Source organism: Pezoporus flaviventris, unplaced genomic scaffold, assembly GCF_033815535.1.
Source record: "Pezoporus flaviventris isolate CSIRO_AGI_PZ_B2104156 unplaced genomic scaffold, CSIRO_AGI_Pfla_v1 ptg000066l, whole genome shotgun sequence".
NCBI classification, from domain to species: Eukaryota; Metazoa; Chordata; class Aves; order Psittaciformes; family Psittacidae; genus Pezoporus; species Pezoporus flaviventris.
The window spans coordinates 20,759,881-20,777,387 of NW_026892614.1; the positions used below are offsets into that span (position 1 = coordinate 20,759,881).

General features: G+C 40.2%; 1 protein-coding gene across 2 annotated transcripts in view; it reads left to right on the forward strand.

The window, feature by feature from the left end:
• The window catches only part of RAB32 (RAB32, member RAS oncogene family), a 55,532-nt gene that overhangs the window by 21,485 nt on the left and 16,540 nt on the right, over positions 1–17,507 (forward strand). The window contains exon 1 of one of the 2 annotated variants that reach the window (XM_061471482.1): positions 12,052–12,489. The exons of the other annotated variant lie outside the window; for it this stretch is intronic. Coding sequence (XP_061327466.1) covers positions 12,261–12,489 — 229 coding nt within the window. The 5' untranslated portion in view covers positions 12,052–12,260. Of the gene's footprint in view, positions 1–12,051; positions 12,490–17,507 lie in introns of those variants that run through there. 2 annotated transcript variants of the gene reach the window in all.

Below are 17,507 nucleotides of genomic sequence, written 5' to 3' on the forward strand. Positions count from 1 at the left end.
GAGGATGGAAAATGGATAACACAGGTGTCATACAGTGATATCTCAAGGCAGGCAGAGCTGGTGGGTTCTCATCCAAACTTTGAGCACTGCTTAATGGCACAAGAAGCACTGAAAATTAGAACCCAATTCTATGAAAATTCAGTGGCATGTTTTGATCATTGAGAACTATTTGGAAGAACAGACAGCATTAAATGAGATAGACAGACCTGCGGTCAACGATGAACTGGGAGAAGGTCCAGATGACTTCACTGTTTATTATGTCTTTCACATAGATTTATTCTAGTGTGTTGCCAATCTCCACTAAAGGCCAGAGTTTTCTTGTGTTCAATCATTTTAATCACTCAAAATACCTGCAAATCACAGCACATATGATCTAGCTGTAAATTTTGAAGTCTCATCTGAAAAATCTCTGGGGCATATACTACATCAAACCCCAAACCAAACCCACCTATTTCCAAAAAGATGAAGGGTTGGCTAATTATCTGTCTAGGCTGTTATGCCATGAATGTGTACATTCTAGAAAAACATAGGAAATGGGTCCATTTTCTAAAATTTGAAAAATATGCACTTCAGACATACTGAGGAAGGCATAGTAGCAAAAAAATGAACAATCAACAGGCTTTTATCATATGGAGATTATCATTGGACATTTTACCTTTATTCTTTAACAAGTTTAGGCAAACTAAATTGTATTAACCAACAGTCATATTGCATCAGAAAATCTAAAGAAACTTTATGACACCAGGCACTGGTATTTAACTACAGAGATTTTAGTTCCAGAATTAAAAAAAAAAACAAAATTAATGTGTATTTTTGTGTTTGAAAAACATTAGCACACTATTGTCTAGTTTAACAGCACGAAAACTGAAAGAAAACTCCATTTTCATTCACCTATGTAAAGATTTTATACTGCCATTATCCCTGAAAATATCTGAGCAGCCTTCATGTAAAGGTGGCTGAAAGAGAAAAACCTCTTTATGTAACTGCAGGTATTTTTTGCTTTTGCAGAGCTAGAAACCTCTTTTTTTGTAGGAAATGGATATTGCTCCTGATTTGCCAAGGAAAGATGGAGCATGTGCTTACACTGTCTGCATGTTTATTTGTCCACAAGTCCCTCCTATACTAGATGTTGAACAAGCTGGCTCATTTCAGTCATACCTAATGAGGCTTACAGCCTTAAGTAAGTTGTGATAAGTTTCAAAAAAGTCAGGAACTGGACTTACGCATCCAAATCGCACCACAGGGAAGCAGGTGAAATTTGTCCATCCCACATTCTGTTGGGCAGCAGTGTGCCAGTCCATCAGCAGTCACACCAGTTCTGGCCTGACAGTCAGCCCGAGCACAGCTCCATGCAATCCCTGGCACACGTGGTATCTCCCCCAGAGTTATGCTGTAGGAATCACAAGGAAGAAAGGTGTTTTTGTGAAGTGCGAAAGGGGAAGTGAAAATTGGGACAGCAAAAATATGCAACTTCATTCAGTTTCATCATTTCATTGAAAAATTTAATTTTCATATTTGACTTTGTTGCTTCAGGGGCAGAACTTCTGTGCCTGTCTGGGCTTTTATTTGCTGACTGAGCTTTTTAAGATTAACAGTGCTGTGAGTGTGAACATAGAGTGTGAACAGGCATGATGAGTGCTTGAAACTGCAAAGTTGATGAGAGCTGAGGCTGCTCAGCAGTGCCCAGAGGAAAGCGATTTGATACAGGAGAATGAGCACTGGATTGGGTCCCATATTCCACTTCCAGTTCTCCCACTGATTTCGCACATGGCCTCTAGAGAGACATTTTGCTCCACATCCATGGATGGTAAATACAGAATAACAAGATATATTTCCTCTCATAGCAGCAATATAATTATTAAAGTTTATGATAAATTTGGGCACTGTTGTGAGGAATGTTCCAGAAAGGATCATGAGGAAAGGAATAGTTCTACATTTATTCCATGGTATAACCACTAGTTATGTAACAAGGATAAAAATAGTGAACATATGTTGGATTTCCTAAGCATACCCCACTATAACCGAATGAAGCTGGGAACAGGGGAATAATATGGAAGATTGGCACATATACAGTGCCAAATGAAAGTTGGATGGACAGCCTCATTTCTGTCATTTTATAATTTGGAATACTTGGCTCTTCAAGTGGAACATTATTTCCTAATTAAATAAAAATTTAGTTTCAGTCACTTGTACTGTGCAAAAAGTCTACTAAAAGTACCTGCCAGAGTGACCCCACATGGTTAGAATTTGCTCTATGTAGAAGGGGCAGCAGCTGGTGGTGTTTTAAACAAAGAGATTATAGATCACTGGACGATGGGTTCTTCAATCCAGCAGATGAGTGGCATGAGAGAAACTTCTATTGTATCATGTGGCCAACCTGGAGACTGCTCTCTCAGCAGTCATTTAATAAAGCACTTTAAAATGTTAGTTTTGAGTCAAGAGTCTCAAGTATCATCTCAGCTTTGCTACATCAACTCACATATTTGACACTAAGCATATCCTAAGTACTGTGTTGGACTAAGACTGGTTTTCTTGTCAGCCTTGTAGCTTTCAAAAAGTACTAAATTTGGTCCAGCCTTCACCCCTTTATAAACAGATCTTCACTGCAGTTGAGAGCTATAAACTAAAGAATAATTGAAACTAGAATCAGGAGTCATGAAATACATTATTACTTTCAAAAATCAAAATTGCTATTAGATCAAAATCAAACGTCAAACATACTGGATAATTTTCTGGATGGAAGAAGCAGAATACTAGGTCAACTGGAAAAAAAAAAAAAGACTTGAGAAGAGTTCTTTGAAGTAGTTCATAAGAGGCTGCCAGAATAAATGTTTTCATTTATGAGAAAAAGAAGAAAACAAAAAAACCCCTCGGTTTGTAACTATGACATGTCATGTGACAAGCTGCTATTTGAAAAGGCTGTTTATGGTTGTTAAAACTTCATGCACATCTGAGAACCAGCTCTGGCAGAAAACTCTCTGATCTGCAGCACATACACCATCACATGTAAGAAAGAAAGCATTTGCTAAATCCAGCAAAAGGACGTAATGTTGACTGCAGCTTTGGGACATTTTAAATAAATGCCTTCAGTTCTAAATAGAGTCCTGTATTTGCAATCTGTAACTCTTTCTGTTCTTCAAGTGAGTTTCCTTCTCCCAAGAACTGGATTCTTTAGTGTTTTGCATCTATTGCAGCAAGAAACTCAAAAGTAGCTCAGAAAAGCTGATACCTGAGCTCTACAATGAGCCAGATTGTTGTTAGGAAGAAAATGTCCATCATCTGCAAGCTATGTGTGAGGACCTTAGTATTTCCATCACCAAGACAAATCACAGACACAGAGCTACAGGAGCATGGAAAGGAGTTGGCTTGTACTTTGTAGTCTGAAATATTTTAGACCACTGAATTTGCTGTGTGAATGTTTGAAACCCAGTTAACATTTAAGAACTATTTCTGTGACAAAAGCTACTAGACACCTTTGAAATTGTTGAGGTTGTTACCAGCCGTCAGAGAATTAGATTAAACAAACACGGGAACAAACCACAGACTTTAGTGTTTCTCAAGTAAACAGGAGCTTTTGGTTCCTATAAATTAAATTTGTGACCTGTAAACTTAACAGAGTATCTTAAAAAGATATTTAGAAAAGTTAATTTTCTTTAATAGAATATTTTACCAGAAGAAAATAAAAGAAAATAATACAAAGGGGAATTGAAGAAAGAGAAAATGAGGATTCAGGGCCACACAAACATTGTGGGGTTTTTTTATTTTTTATTTTTTTTTAGGAATCTGTTATGAAGTCCAGAGTGTCATAAAGTTCTAGTTGCCTTCCTACTTTCATTGTGAACTTGCTACAGTTCACAGTTGTCTGTGTCTCTTTTAGGTTTTGCCTAGTATGATTTTTGTGTTTTGGGGCTCTCTTCATGACATGATGACTTTCTGAAACTCAAAGTTCTGAAATTAAACACAAATGTGCACATTGTCTTCTCTTTCTTTCTCTTTCATTAGTCCTTCTTCTCCTTCATTTCTTGAAAATTGGCAGCAATTGAATATATACCATTTCTTCCAGATCCCCTTGCAGCATTGCTTGGTCCAATTTTAGGAATTCACTATATTTGCCACCTTTTAAATTTTCAATGACATCTCTATGCTGCCCCAGGAAAATCAATTACTCTGAGCTGATGCACTCTGGGATGAAAGCTTCTTTCCTCACCCAAAGAACCCCAGGAAAACACTTGCCATCTTCCAGATAACTAAACTGGAATGCAATTGCTGTTTCCCAATCAAGATGATTAGTCACCTCTAGTAAGCTTAGAGACAAATGTCTGTTGGAAATCCTATGGCAAATCAAGGCTTGTTTCATAGGCTGCCAGGGAACCATCATGACTGGACTGTGAGATGTCTGTGTTGAATTAATTGCTTGTGAATTATGTAAAGTTTAAAGCCCCCAAATGCCATCTCTGACATAAACAGGCAGGCAGTGCTCACAAAACAAAATATTTGGAAGTAGAGAGATTTGCACATAACTCATGTTACTGTGGTGAGATAGAAAGTAAGATGAAGATTATAATTGCAGTCCAAGTTGTCTAGTTGGACGAACAATCCTAAACCCTAAATATGTAACCCAGTGGCAGTTTTATATACTTTCTTGCCAGTAGTTTGAAAGCTAACAAGTAATAATCAGTCATTAATACTCTCTAGCATAACTTGTTAGTAGACAATAAGCCAGATGCCCTTTTCCCTGCTCATTGCTGCTTATAGAATTAGCAACATTTACAACCTAATGTTCAGTTTGATTGTTACTCAGATAGCAAAAAATTTCCCAAGATCCTGATCTGATATGGATAGGGCTTATTAATTTAATTAGTTCATCTCTCTTACTAGCTGTGGAACATAACAAATAAACAAACCAAACAAGCAAAAACTGATGAACTGGACATTTGAAACATTAGGTATGTGTAAGTGTGCAATGATTTTTTTTTGGGAAATAATCCTGCAAGCTATCTTTTAGAAAAGTGTATTATAAGCATTAACACAGATATTCAGTTGCCAGGACTTCTGCCTAACTTGAGGTCTTTATTTTCTTCTGTGTTCAGACAGTTTGGAGATGTGTAGGCAATGAGTGCTCCACAGAATAAATAGAGGTCAAAGGAATAATGCTGCAGCTTAGGTAGACTGAACTGACAGTAGCTTATGTTTAGTGTTTTGCTAACAATGCAGAAAATAGGAAGCAGTGTTTTAGGTGATTACCACAAATAAAAGTAAAATTATGGCAAAATATGATAAATATCTACAGTGAAAAGGAGAAAAATGTACACAGGCCAGCAGCAGTACAGTGATGCAACCTGGCACTGACCCAAGAGTCATGCCAGTCTGAAGGACAAGAATGTCTTGGGAGCTGACCAGAGCAACATAGATAAGCTATTGTCTTTGTCCCTCAGCTGATCAGCCAGCGGCCAAAAGCGCTCAGCCCCCATTTCCCGGCTGCCAGATCTCCACTGGCTGAGTGGTGCTGCTCCTAAGGAAGGATCTGGCACACAAGGCACATACAGCCAGAGGCAGCTCAAGAAGTGCAGTGCTGTGATGAAGCAGACACTCAGGAAAGAGGATGAAATGGCTTCAAGGGCACTCTAATCCTGTTTTTCTCAGTGAATGATGAACCTGAAGACTGTTTTGTCTGCAAATACAGGTAGAGCAATTAGGCTTCATTCTCACACAGTCACAATAGTCACAAACTGTATCAGCCTTCCAAATGTTATTTCCTTGCTTTCCTTCAAAGACTGCTGAGTGGAAAAAAAGAAAAAAGCTAATATGATTAGCAAAATAAAGTTTGCTAAGGTAGATCCATCTAGCCTGCATCTACCAGACATTGTATTGACTCATCAACATAAACCTAATTGGTAATTTCTAGTGCTTTCCCATACTTCAGTTTTAGAACTGGTTTAAAACAAATGAAAAGTGTTTGCCTAGGGCAGCTCATGTCTGGTTGGTGCCCTCTGTAGACTTATCCCTCGGCCAACTGGAGATGCTCCCAGTTGCTGCTAGACTAAATCCTCTCACCTCACCCACACCTTCAGGGGCTCACAGCCTTGATATTCAGCTGTAGGTGCCACTAGTTAATCACCATCAAATAGGCCATTACCTAGTTTTCAGAGCTGTTGAGAGATCAAAATGACCGTAACTTTGTGAAAGAGACCTGGTGGAGGCACTGTAGATAGGGAGTAAGGGCCTTGCATGGAAGAACTTCTGCTCCTTTCCTAGCACAGGGAGTGGGAGTACTGAAGACAATCGGGGGACAACTAGTGAATGCTGGAAAAGGTGGTGGGGGCATTTGTGGAAATAAGGTCCCCATGCAAACTGGAGTGGACAGCTAGTAAGGGAAAGGAGAGTTTACAATTATAATTATCTTGGCATTTCATAAACTATTCTGTCTTGCTTACCTGAATCCCAGTCAGCTACTGTCCTCCCTCCCACCCTTCAGTCTTCAGACCTGCAATGATGCTCTACAAGAACTCCTATTTCACCACAGATCTGCCTGCCAACAACACTCCTGGGGATCACTGCACTGGTTCAATACTAGAATATTCAACCATTATCTTCTTTAGAGTGCTTATAATGAAGGCAAAGGATTTGCCATTCCCATATGCAGAAGAAAAAAACGTATTTGCAGTGGAGAGAATTCAAAAGCTGTTTCTCGCAGCCTGTTGTCTACTTAGATAGAGGTTTACCAAAAGAAGTCAAGAAAGAGTTAATCAGATCCGGAGTACTTCCACTACTGCTTGCCTCACATCATGTGTTGCAGTCATAGCCTGAGATAAGAGAGTCTCTTGGTTCCATTTCTAGCCCCAGCAGTATTGTATGCATTCACCTCCCAATAACCGAAAAGGTATAAAAGTATTTTTAAAAGAACAGAATTAACAGTAAAATAAATACAGTCCAGTATTTGGTTAACAGGAAGCCTGTAAACAGGAAACTAGTGAGCTTGACTGCCAGGTAAAGACAGCAGTCCAAGCTTTACACCCTTCATTTGCACAGGCTGCAGATGAGTTAGTCTGAAGGAGACTATCCTATCCTCTGTGCAAGACCACCAGGCCTTGTGAGAGAGGCCTCTGTCTTTGACCATCAGGGCTCTCTCCAGGTGCTGGCCAAAGACTAAGAAATGTCACTTTTTGAAGTGATTTCCTTATGGATGGCTTTTCTTCCTCTTCCAGACAAAAGCATGCACTCATTACTTTATTGTATAGACCACTGCTGTATGGGTTTTAATAAAATCTTAATATTTATTTTTCTAGATTTTCCAATATATATTTATAAATGTCTAATAGTAGTTTTTCATGCAGGCATCCAAGATACATTTTACAATTGACATAAAGACAGCATCTGTATTTCTGCAACCACATCTTTCAAGTATCAGTAGAATTGTCCTATATATAGGCTGTGTGTACATTACAAGTTTAAGCCCACATAATACAGTTAAATTCATGGTCAGGAGACAACAGTGTATCATATTGCCTCGTAGGAAGTGAAGCCCCAGGTAGGGTAATACTAACATATAATCTTAGTTTTCTGTTCATGGGTGCTTTTATGCAACTGGTGGGGAGTATTTTCAGTGGTCAAAACCCAAGCATGCATTCATAGACCATAAAGTAAGTTCCATGTCACATTAACTCAGTCTTCACTTGTATATGCTTTGTTGTGCAGTGTTTTACTTGACCACAGCAGTTTTTTTTCACAGACTCCCAGCCCTGCTTTCTTACTTTGATCTCTACTGTTTGTATGCTACTATCACTAAAAGCAGTAGTCTGGGACATGTCCCTAGAAAACCACTGTTAAAAGAAAGTATTCAGTCACCTACGCCGCTCCAGGCAGTACAATCTGTTATAACACTACTCCTTTACAAGACAGATTTCTGCTTTTTTTTCCCCTTGACTTTTGGGAAATACCATGCAAAACAGAGGAAGTGTTCTATGCATCCTCCACTTATCAGAGAAGCACAGGGATAACACAGTATGCAAATCTGCTCAGAGCGTCCAAGCAGCTGTGCTTCCTTGTATGCACACAAAGAAATCTTCCATGTGTCATACTTCTTCCACTTTCCCAGCTACTCACACCGTCCCTTCAGCTATGAATTTCACTTCTAATGCAACTACAGGGAAGAGTAAACAAAATTCACCCCTCTGCTGCAGGCAATAATGTGCCTCCTGCAGCTTTCCTGGCCTGACTAACCAGCTGAACCTGCTGTTGTCCTTTCCTCACCATAGGCTGACAAGAAGAAACATGAAGAATCCTTCTTTCACTTCTGAGAAGACAAAGCTCAGGATGGGAAGGTGAGTATAAAAGGGAGAAATCATGAAAAAATATATTCAAAAACAAAAGGCCTAAACTGAGGTCAGGTGGAGAAGAACATTTGAGGGAAAGGGAAATGAAAATAGAAAGCAAGCAAGCAAGCAAACAAACAAACAAAAGAGACAGAAAGGGAAAATGTTAAAGAATCACAGTTGGTATGATGAAAATAGAAGAGAGATAGGCAAAATAGTGTTGTAGAAGAAGTGGAGGAGAGACTAATATGGGAAAGATTAGAAGAAGCAGTCTGGAAGGAAGAGAGATACAAAAAGACACTAAGGATCACGAAAAAAAGAAGCTACAATGTCATTTTACAAGCAAAGCTATTTCACCAGTCCTTTGGTATTCATCGTGTAATGATCATTAGGCTATTCAAAGTTCTGAAGCATTTCCAGTGAGCAGCCAGTTCCTTGAAACCAGCTGCTGTTAGAAGCCAATATTCTAACATGGATAAACTGATGGTTTAGTAGAAGACCCCAGTGGATGCACAGTCTAACACCAGCAAACAGCAACTGTAAAAAGAATAGCTAGTTTTTATTCAGATCAACCTTCAGCCTTCTGATTGAGAGGATACCAAAAGCCTGTTTTGTAAGATTTACATTTTCTGTTCCTCAATCCTGATATCTCTGGTGCAGGGAAGGAAAAAATAAACAGGTTTTACAATTGCTATTTGAAATATGAAGCATTTTATTTAAATACAACCAACCAGATAAGCTAGTTAAAATGGCATAATAATCCTTTCCTGGTCTCCCACTGTAGACAACTGAACATAAAATATAATACTCTAATCTCCATTACCATACCATGATGCCAACAGTCCCTGTTTAATAGAGGGGTTTTGCTGACATTCAACTGGTAAAGGGGAGTCAGTTAAGAAGCAGAATCACATGCAGAAGACCAAGTGACACCAAAAATTATCTCACAGTATGAAGATTACCTACCCTGCACTAGGCAAGTGGTGATTATACTTTGTTCTATAACCTTGGACATGGTTGATTATTCTGCACCACAGAGAGACAGAACAGTAATAACAGACAGCAAATGACTGATTTTTTCCAAGCTGTTCCACACAGATATAAACCAGCTTGAACGAAATGAATAATAATAAAATTAAGGCAAATTATTAGTTTGGGCAAGATCTACTGCTATATGTTTGGCACACTGTAATATAATTTGTACAGATCAAACTACTAATCAAGAAAACTGTCAGTCAGATTTTGCCCCTGTATCTGTTAGTGATTCTTCCATGAACAGATCATGACTTTTATAGACTTCTTTGATATTGATGTTGGTTCTAACTGCTCAAAATCAGCATGTGAGAAAAAAAATTAACCTGCTTCTTTAGTACTGTTGATACCAAAGTTTAAGTACCCTGAAGTACTTGTATACAATACAATACTAACAATAGTACAGTGCTCACTTGGTTGTCTCATATGATAACTCTATCCCAGCCAAAAGTAGCACATCTATGTTCCCTTATTTTTGCAAAATGAGGAGGAGGAATGAAGAAAGTAATGGGAATAATGAATTTCTATGGCATGTAGGACAAAGGGTAGGAGGCAGGCCTAAAAAATGGTAGAAAATGCCTAAAATTTCTACCCCATTTATGCAAGGAAAAACAATTTCTCTAATGTTATGAGAAGCCTGCAATCAGAAGAGGCAAGCATTCCACTGCTTGCCATATAATGGCAGACTGTACCTAGTCATCAATTAACACAACTCTTCTGCAAGTTGGGAAAGTACTATAGTCATTGTCTGACAGATAGGGAATGAAGACACAAAGACTGCATCTGAGCCTGAGGAACTAGGCTGCTGCATGTGTATTAGACCACAGCCATAACCTTATGTGAGCATGTGACAGTTCATTTCCATCCTACCTTTTTTTTTTTTTGCAAGAAGGAGAGAAACTTTGGCACCTATGTGGGGAGAGATCTTCAGAGCATGCCAGCCAAATCCCCAGGCTGAATGGACCATACCTGTGCACACAGATAGATATTAGTCTAGATACAGTTAGAAAGGTTTACTAGAACCCTATACAGTTAAAGTATGTGTACCTGTAATAAGGTTGTCTCGTATTCATTTTCAACTTCTCAGATAATGAGAATGTTGCTTGTTTATCTCACCTCTTGCCAGAGAACCTGTGCTGCACTGTGCCACCCTCTACCCACCCCCCCCCAAAAAAAATCTAATTTTTGAGTAGGTCTTCCCCTAGTTTATATTCTGATGTTATTACTGCTGCTGGAAAGTAAATACTAATTAGAACAATTGTAATGAAGTTCCTATCACATCACAATTTAAATTAACAAATTTAAACCAAAATCTCTAGAAACAATTTTCTCCAAGGACCCTATTTTTTTTTTTTCCTCATTTTGCCAAATATCTATTCTCTTCACCTGCTGCCCTTCACATTGCATGCACCATCTTTCTGAGACATGGAAGTAAACACACTCCAAACTAGCTGAGGAAGTCTGGATTGAAGCCACTAAACTAGAGCATAACAAAGGAGTTAGTACATGCAGTAAACTATCGTAAAATCAGGAGTAACTGATGACTGATAATGGATCAGTTACCAGATATTTTGACCACTACTTTTTTTTCACATGGGAAGCATCCCTCCATTGCTAATCAGATCTTCACTTAGGTTTCTAGCTTGTGTGCACGAGCTGTCGAGACAGTCACATAGCCCTCCCCTTTTGGAGCAGCCCTCATTGCTCTCTGGCATGAAATAGCTCTGTGAAGGAATGTACATGACAACTAAACATTACAGGACGAAGACAGTACCACTTAGCTGCACAATTTCACCCTCTTATTGCAAGGCCAGATGACTGGCGTTGGGTGTTTCATTTGGAGAGCATGTTAGTTTTCCAGCACCTTTGATCTGCGCACATGGTACTACATGGTCCAAGGGAAGCTTGTTTTATGTCGGGTTCTAACAATGTGTCTGTTCATTGTCTAACGTGTTTTTTTAACAGTGATAAAATCAGACTCGATTAATTTGGGAACAGGAAGGAACTAAATTTAGTTGTGTTTCATGGGAATCCTGCAGATGAGGAGGTGGTTTCTTCCTCGGTTACCTGAGTCTTTTCGGTGTGCCAGCCTACACGTCACTGCTGCTGCCCCTGCCCTCAGCCTGTTTGCTTAGGCCGAGCTCAGCACCGCCCTTCCCCGCTGTGCAGTTCCCAGTCTTATTGCAAGGGTGTGCAAGTGCCGGGAGGTGCCCACAGGGCCCCATGCTGGCTCCCTGGGGCGGGGAAGCCAGCAAGCCTGGTCATGGGGAGGCGACTGCGGGTGCGAGCGTGGGTTACTGGAGTGTGCTTATCAGCAGACATCATGAGAAAGTCCTTTGTCCCACGAACCTCTTTGCCATAATGTGCGTTGCCAAACAGGAGACAATCCGAGTGTTTTCAAGTAAGGGGCGCTCCCGAGGCTTTACCGAGAGAAAACTTGGCATCCACTACCAGTAACAGGGGGCAGAGGATGCCACCGGTAGGGAGCTGGAACTTCACCGGTGTGAGCCCCCTTTTGAGGCTCAGCTCCCGCTACAGCCGGCTCCCCGCTGCCTAGGGAGAACAAGATAGCCTACCCCGGACGCGGGCGCCCAAAACCCTCCATCCCGCCCTCCCCTTCCCACCTCCAGTATCCCTCAGCGGCGGCGAAGACCGGACCCTCCCTCTGCCCCTCCCCGCTGCCCTCCCCCGGGCTTTTATAAGGCCGCGGAGTTTCCGCGTCCTGTGACTGCAGTCAGGTGGTTGTGGGGGTTTTCTTCCCTCCTTCCCCTTTTCCCCTCCCTCCATCCTGCTCCGGCTTCCGTGGGCCGTCCCAGCGGGGAGCCGGCTGGGGAAAGTTGGAGGAAAGTTGCCGGTTGGGAAAGTCGCTGCCCCGGCAGTCAGGCTTCCCCGCCAGGCCCCGAGGGAGGGCCGAGGATGGCTGGCGGGGAAGGAGCGGGCTCCGGCGTGCTCGAGTGTAGGGAGCATCTCTTCAAGGTGCTGGTGATCGGGGAGCTGGGCGTGGGTAAAACCAGCATTATCAAGCGCTACGTGCACCAGCTCTTCTCCCAGCACTACCGGGCCACTATAGGGGTGGATTTTGCGCTCAAAGTCATCAACTGGGACAGCAAGACCCTGGTGCGGCTGCAGCTCTGGGATATAGCAGGTAAGGGCCGGGGCCCGGCTTGTCCCTGCAGGTTGAGCCCCGGCGGTCAGAGGCCTGTGAAACCTGGCGACCCGGGGCTTGGCCCGTGCGGAGGAAAGGATATTTGGACTGCAAAGCCTGTCGTCTTGGTCTTCTCCTTACCCCTGTTACCTGCAGCCCTTTTTGTCTGCGTTTGAGGCATAAGGAGAGAGAGATCTCGATGTGAGAGTGAAGTTTTTGACTTTTTATACGCTGTGTGTGCTCTAGAGTCTTAAAGCAGTCCTCAAAAACCTGCTTTGCTCTACTTCTTGGCTCTGTGGCTCCTCGCTCGCTCTTCCTGCTTCTATTGCTTCTCCTCACCCGTGTGCCTGAGGGCTTATGGCCTCGGTTATGACTGGCTGCTTAAATTCATTTATGGCTATGGTTCTGTAACACTTCCAGAAAAAAATAAACGTCTTTTCCAAGTAGGTTTTGTTTAGTAAGCATGCTTTACTTTTAGGCTAAAGGTAACTCAGATAAAATTGTTTTCAGAGAACTTATGCTCAAACTTTACATGTTTGGCATCAGCTACTTACTGTAAAAGTAACTTGTGTCCTTGCAACGTGGAGTGAGGGAAGGGGACTTAGTTCTACATGGAAATCATGGGTTTGTGTATCAAAAATATACTTTGATTACATGGAAGCAGAAAAGCCCTGCTACTTTGCCCAAACTGCCCATCATTCCTTTGCTATGTATGAGTCAAAACTGTTCTTTAACTCCTTTGTTTTAAAGATTCCAACTATATACCTGTCCTGGTTAACTTTGCTTATGCTGTGGTGTTAAATGACACAGAATGAATTCTGTTCTGCTGTGGTCTTGTAAGAAACTTGTTGCCTTAAATCCTTAATCACCTCAGGCTAATACTGCATTTCTGGTTTTGTGTGCAGCCCATGTATTAACCTGCAGCTGTCTTCATCCCTCTCCACCATGTTCTGGATATCTCCTCAGATATGAAAAAGTAGACTTTATTTCAAATGCTGGTGTTGAAATTTACATTGCTGAAAGGCACTAGGATGACAACTGGTAGTTACTGTTTCCATGAACTATAGGCTTTACAAAGTGGAAGCTCAGAAAAGAGGAAGTGTAACATGGTTGCTGTAATCCTGTGACAGATCAGTTGAACATTAGCTTCTGGCCTTTGTGCTCTAAAGGTTGTCTCAAAATACTTCAGATATGATTCTTCAAACTAAACAGCCTGCTTCTCACTGCCATATGCTGGAACATACCAAAGATCTTTCTGCTGCTGACCTGTAGGGTAAACTAAAATATTTTCTAATTGCTCTTTTGGAGAGCAAGTAAAGTGTTGGCAAGCTTTCTTTTCTTCTGTGTACCTTTTATGAATCAGTTTTAACTTCTGTAAATCAATTAACAGTATTGGTGCAAGCTGCCACAATGCTCTGGATGTATTTTAGGAGGTTGGGGGTTCCAAAGGCTGAAGAAAGGAGACTGTCAGGATCCTGGGGTTTGGGAGGCTGCCACACTTGTGTTTAACTTCTCCCCAGCCGCCCTTGGTTTCTGAGACTGGGGTAGGCTTTGCCAAAGCAATCTGTTCAAACAGGCTAGGCAGAAACTTAGCTGTAATTTGTAATAAAGTTTGGACAGACCTATTTACATTATGGGAAGTCCTATCAATATAGCCATGCATTAATTTTAAGATCTAGAAGATGGTATTTTTCACTCTCTATTATTGCCCTTAGTGTACTTTGGACACTGCAAAGTGAAGAGTGAGTTAAGAGCTGCTGATAAATCCCTGGAGGCTTGTGCTAATATTGATAGATTGAAGAATTAAATTTTTTCCTGTTGCCGAAATATTTTTCGTATTTTACTATGTGGTGTAATTCTGTATGAAATTCCTGACTAGTTTTTCCCTAGTAAAAATGAAAAAGGAAAATGCAAACTCTTATTTTGAATCTGGTACTTCAGGCTATTCTATGTCCCCTCCTTGAAAGACAAGACCAAAAAGAGAAGTAATTGTAGTCCTAGTATTTGATTGGGCTGTGCTTAGCCAGTGTGACAAAAACAGTTTAGACTCCTATAGAACTTTACCTCTCATTTAAGTGTTAATCATTAAAATAAAGGGTACTTTACTATCCTTAAAGGTTTGCAGTTTTAAGATCATGACATTAAGTCCTTGACCTGGGTATGTGTTCTGCAGCTGTTTATGTCTATATTCATGAATATTTCTAAATACCTTAGGATGTTAACAGATCTACATGGAAATTACTAGTTACAGACCCAGGTTGAAGATGACTTTTATGTAGTCATAGCACATGTTTCCTAAAGCACTTTATTGAAGTGTGTAACAAAGTATCTGAGCATGTGATAGTCATTCCCTTTTAACTCACCAGCCCAACTGTCTTCTGGCTTTCAGCAGCTCATGTAGATAATTTTGTCTGATGATGTATGCAGACAAACAGCTTTAGATCTCTTCAGGAAATCCACATATTATGGTAAGTATTGTTACATGCGACTTCCTTACAAGCAGCATGGTTCTGGCATTCTGAATTGATTTTGGTGTGTCTTAAAAAGCTTTTGAATTAAAGTCTAACCCTTACGCATAGTAAACCAGGTTATTTTTTACAAGATAAAGCTTGTACTTAGCAGTTCATAATAAAAAAACTTTTCTCAAACAGTTGGGTGCTGCAGTCTAAGGTTCTGTGCCTAAATTAATGATAAGAACTGGCCATGTAGTTCAGTCATCAGCTAAAGATTATAATGTAGATACTGTGCTGACTTCTGGTGTGGTTATAGCCAAAATGATGAATGTTGTGCTGTGTATAGTAATGCAGGAGGTTCCTGAGTAACTTCAATTTCTTGCGTGGAGGTTTTTTAGTGATTAGATAATTCTATCAAATAGAGCATGACAGTGTTACACTGCCTTGCTTTTCTTTTTTTTTTTTTTTCCCTCTCTAGTGGGAGATAGCCTTGTTGTAAGGTACACTATAATGCAGATTCCTGCAGCAGAATCAAAGGTGAAGGTTAGACTTGTGTATTCCAGAAATATTTGGGCATTTTAAGACAGTTTATAGCTTCTTGAATAATGGAGATGAAGAAGTTTGGGAACAGGATTGATCAGTCATTGTCAAATGATCTTGGTTGCAGCATGAAGTATTCTGAAAGAAGATGAACAGATTACATGCATGTTCATACAGGAGCAAGACTTCTAAATGTTAGCGCCCTTAGTTATTACTCTTGTTTTTTATCTTGACATGCAGAGTTATGATAAACCTCTTCCTGGATACAGTCTGAAAATGTTAGAACCAGGTTAACTGCCTTGATCAAAGGACATAAATAACTGGCAAAATAAATGGGAGATAGGAGTGAGTCATTGTGAAGAGATACAAAACAAAGGAATCTTAATGATAGGGAAGTACTTTTAAAGTTTATTTCAGTACACTAGAGATTCCTGTTTGACAAGCAGGCTGTTTTAGTGAGTATACTGCACTGACCACAACTTAGTGTAGGAGGTGAATATAGCATATTGATGAAACCCAGTCAAAATTGGAGGAACACTTAAAGAATTTTCTGCATCATAAAGTTTTGATCTAACAAGACCATCAAATGAGTAGTCTTAGCTGCTCCTTTATGATCATATTGACTATCACTGTCATTCAGACCAGCCTGTATGAACCTGAAGTTTGCCAGAGGGCAGGGGTGCTAAAAGTCATAGATGACTACCTAAGCTTGGCTTCTCTTCAAGAATGTCACTAATGACAGCTAGTAGACAAATTTGTTTTTAAAGCTATGAGTGATTCTGCATGAACTTTGCAGAATTTCTTTGTAAAAGTGTTTATAAAAATTGAAGTAATGCTTTAGCTGGAGGAATGTGGCTATGAAATTTGCAGAACAGAAGAGGAATGGTTGTTCTTTGGTATTCTACATAAGCTCTACATGCTCTACACAAGCTTTTAGGAGCTGAATGATAAGATTTGTAGCATGCAAATTGGTTACTAAACTCTTTTATCTGTCTCCTTGAGCAGATCTGAACTCTAACTTGTCAAAAGTGAATGCTAGTCCCCAAGAGAATGGAGATATCAGATGAAGTATTTTGCTCAAATACTAAGTTGAGGAAGAGCTGGAATAACGCATCTTTTCTATGAAGACAAATAAGTGTTAGATATACGAGTAGATGTTAAGCTTTTAATTTCTTTGGGAAGTTAACTTGCTGTCATCTATAGGAAGCCATGAGAAAGTGAGTACAGGAAGCAATGGGTGCGGGAAAAGGAGGACATTCTAAAACTTACTTCATGGCAGAGAAGAAAACCTTAAACTGAAAGGAGCACTTGCAAAGCAAGACAATGAAAGCAAAATGCAAGTTTACTTACATAAGCAAGAGTGCTGCATCCTATAACATTTTCTGTCCCAATGGAATATGCTGTATCTCCTGTAGAAAGCTGAAGTGCTTGGTAGCTATGCACCTTCTGTGGAACACAGCTGTGAACTGTTACGTATATTGGTAGCTGAGTTTCAAAGGCATTCAGGCTGTTCCACTATGTGAGAAAGTGTAGTTCTATGTGAAAAACCTTATAGTTTCAAGCAAATGAATATTACAGTTTTTCTCAGTCTGCATTCGTGCTACTGGCATTTTAGAAGACTGCCAAGTTGCTTCTGTGTACCAGGTCATTAACTTGTTTCTTGTGTTATGGACTTACCTTATTCTTTTAAATGAGATCTAAAGAAAGCCTTAACCAGTGTTAATGCATCCCTGAAAGTCTACGTGGGGCAACCAGAAAACTTCCTTTATTTCCTATATATGCATACATGGAGCTGCGCCATAGAGGCGTGTACTTTAATTGCTTTTTAGAGGAGTCTCTCGTAAGTATAGAGACCTTAGACATAGTAGTATCTAGATACTCTTGTAAAAACTTGTCCTTAACCCACAACAGATTTTGAAGCTCAATATAGGGATTAGAATGGCAATTCCTACAAAGAAACAATATAAAAATTGATTTGCTGTATGTCTAGTACAAGTGAGCATAGGGTGGAGGCAAGATAATCCA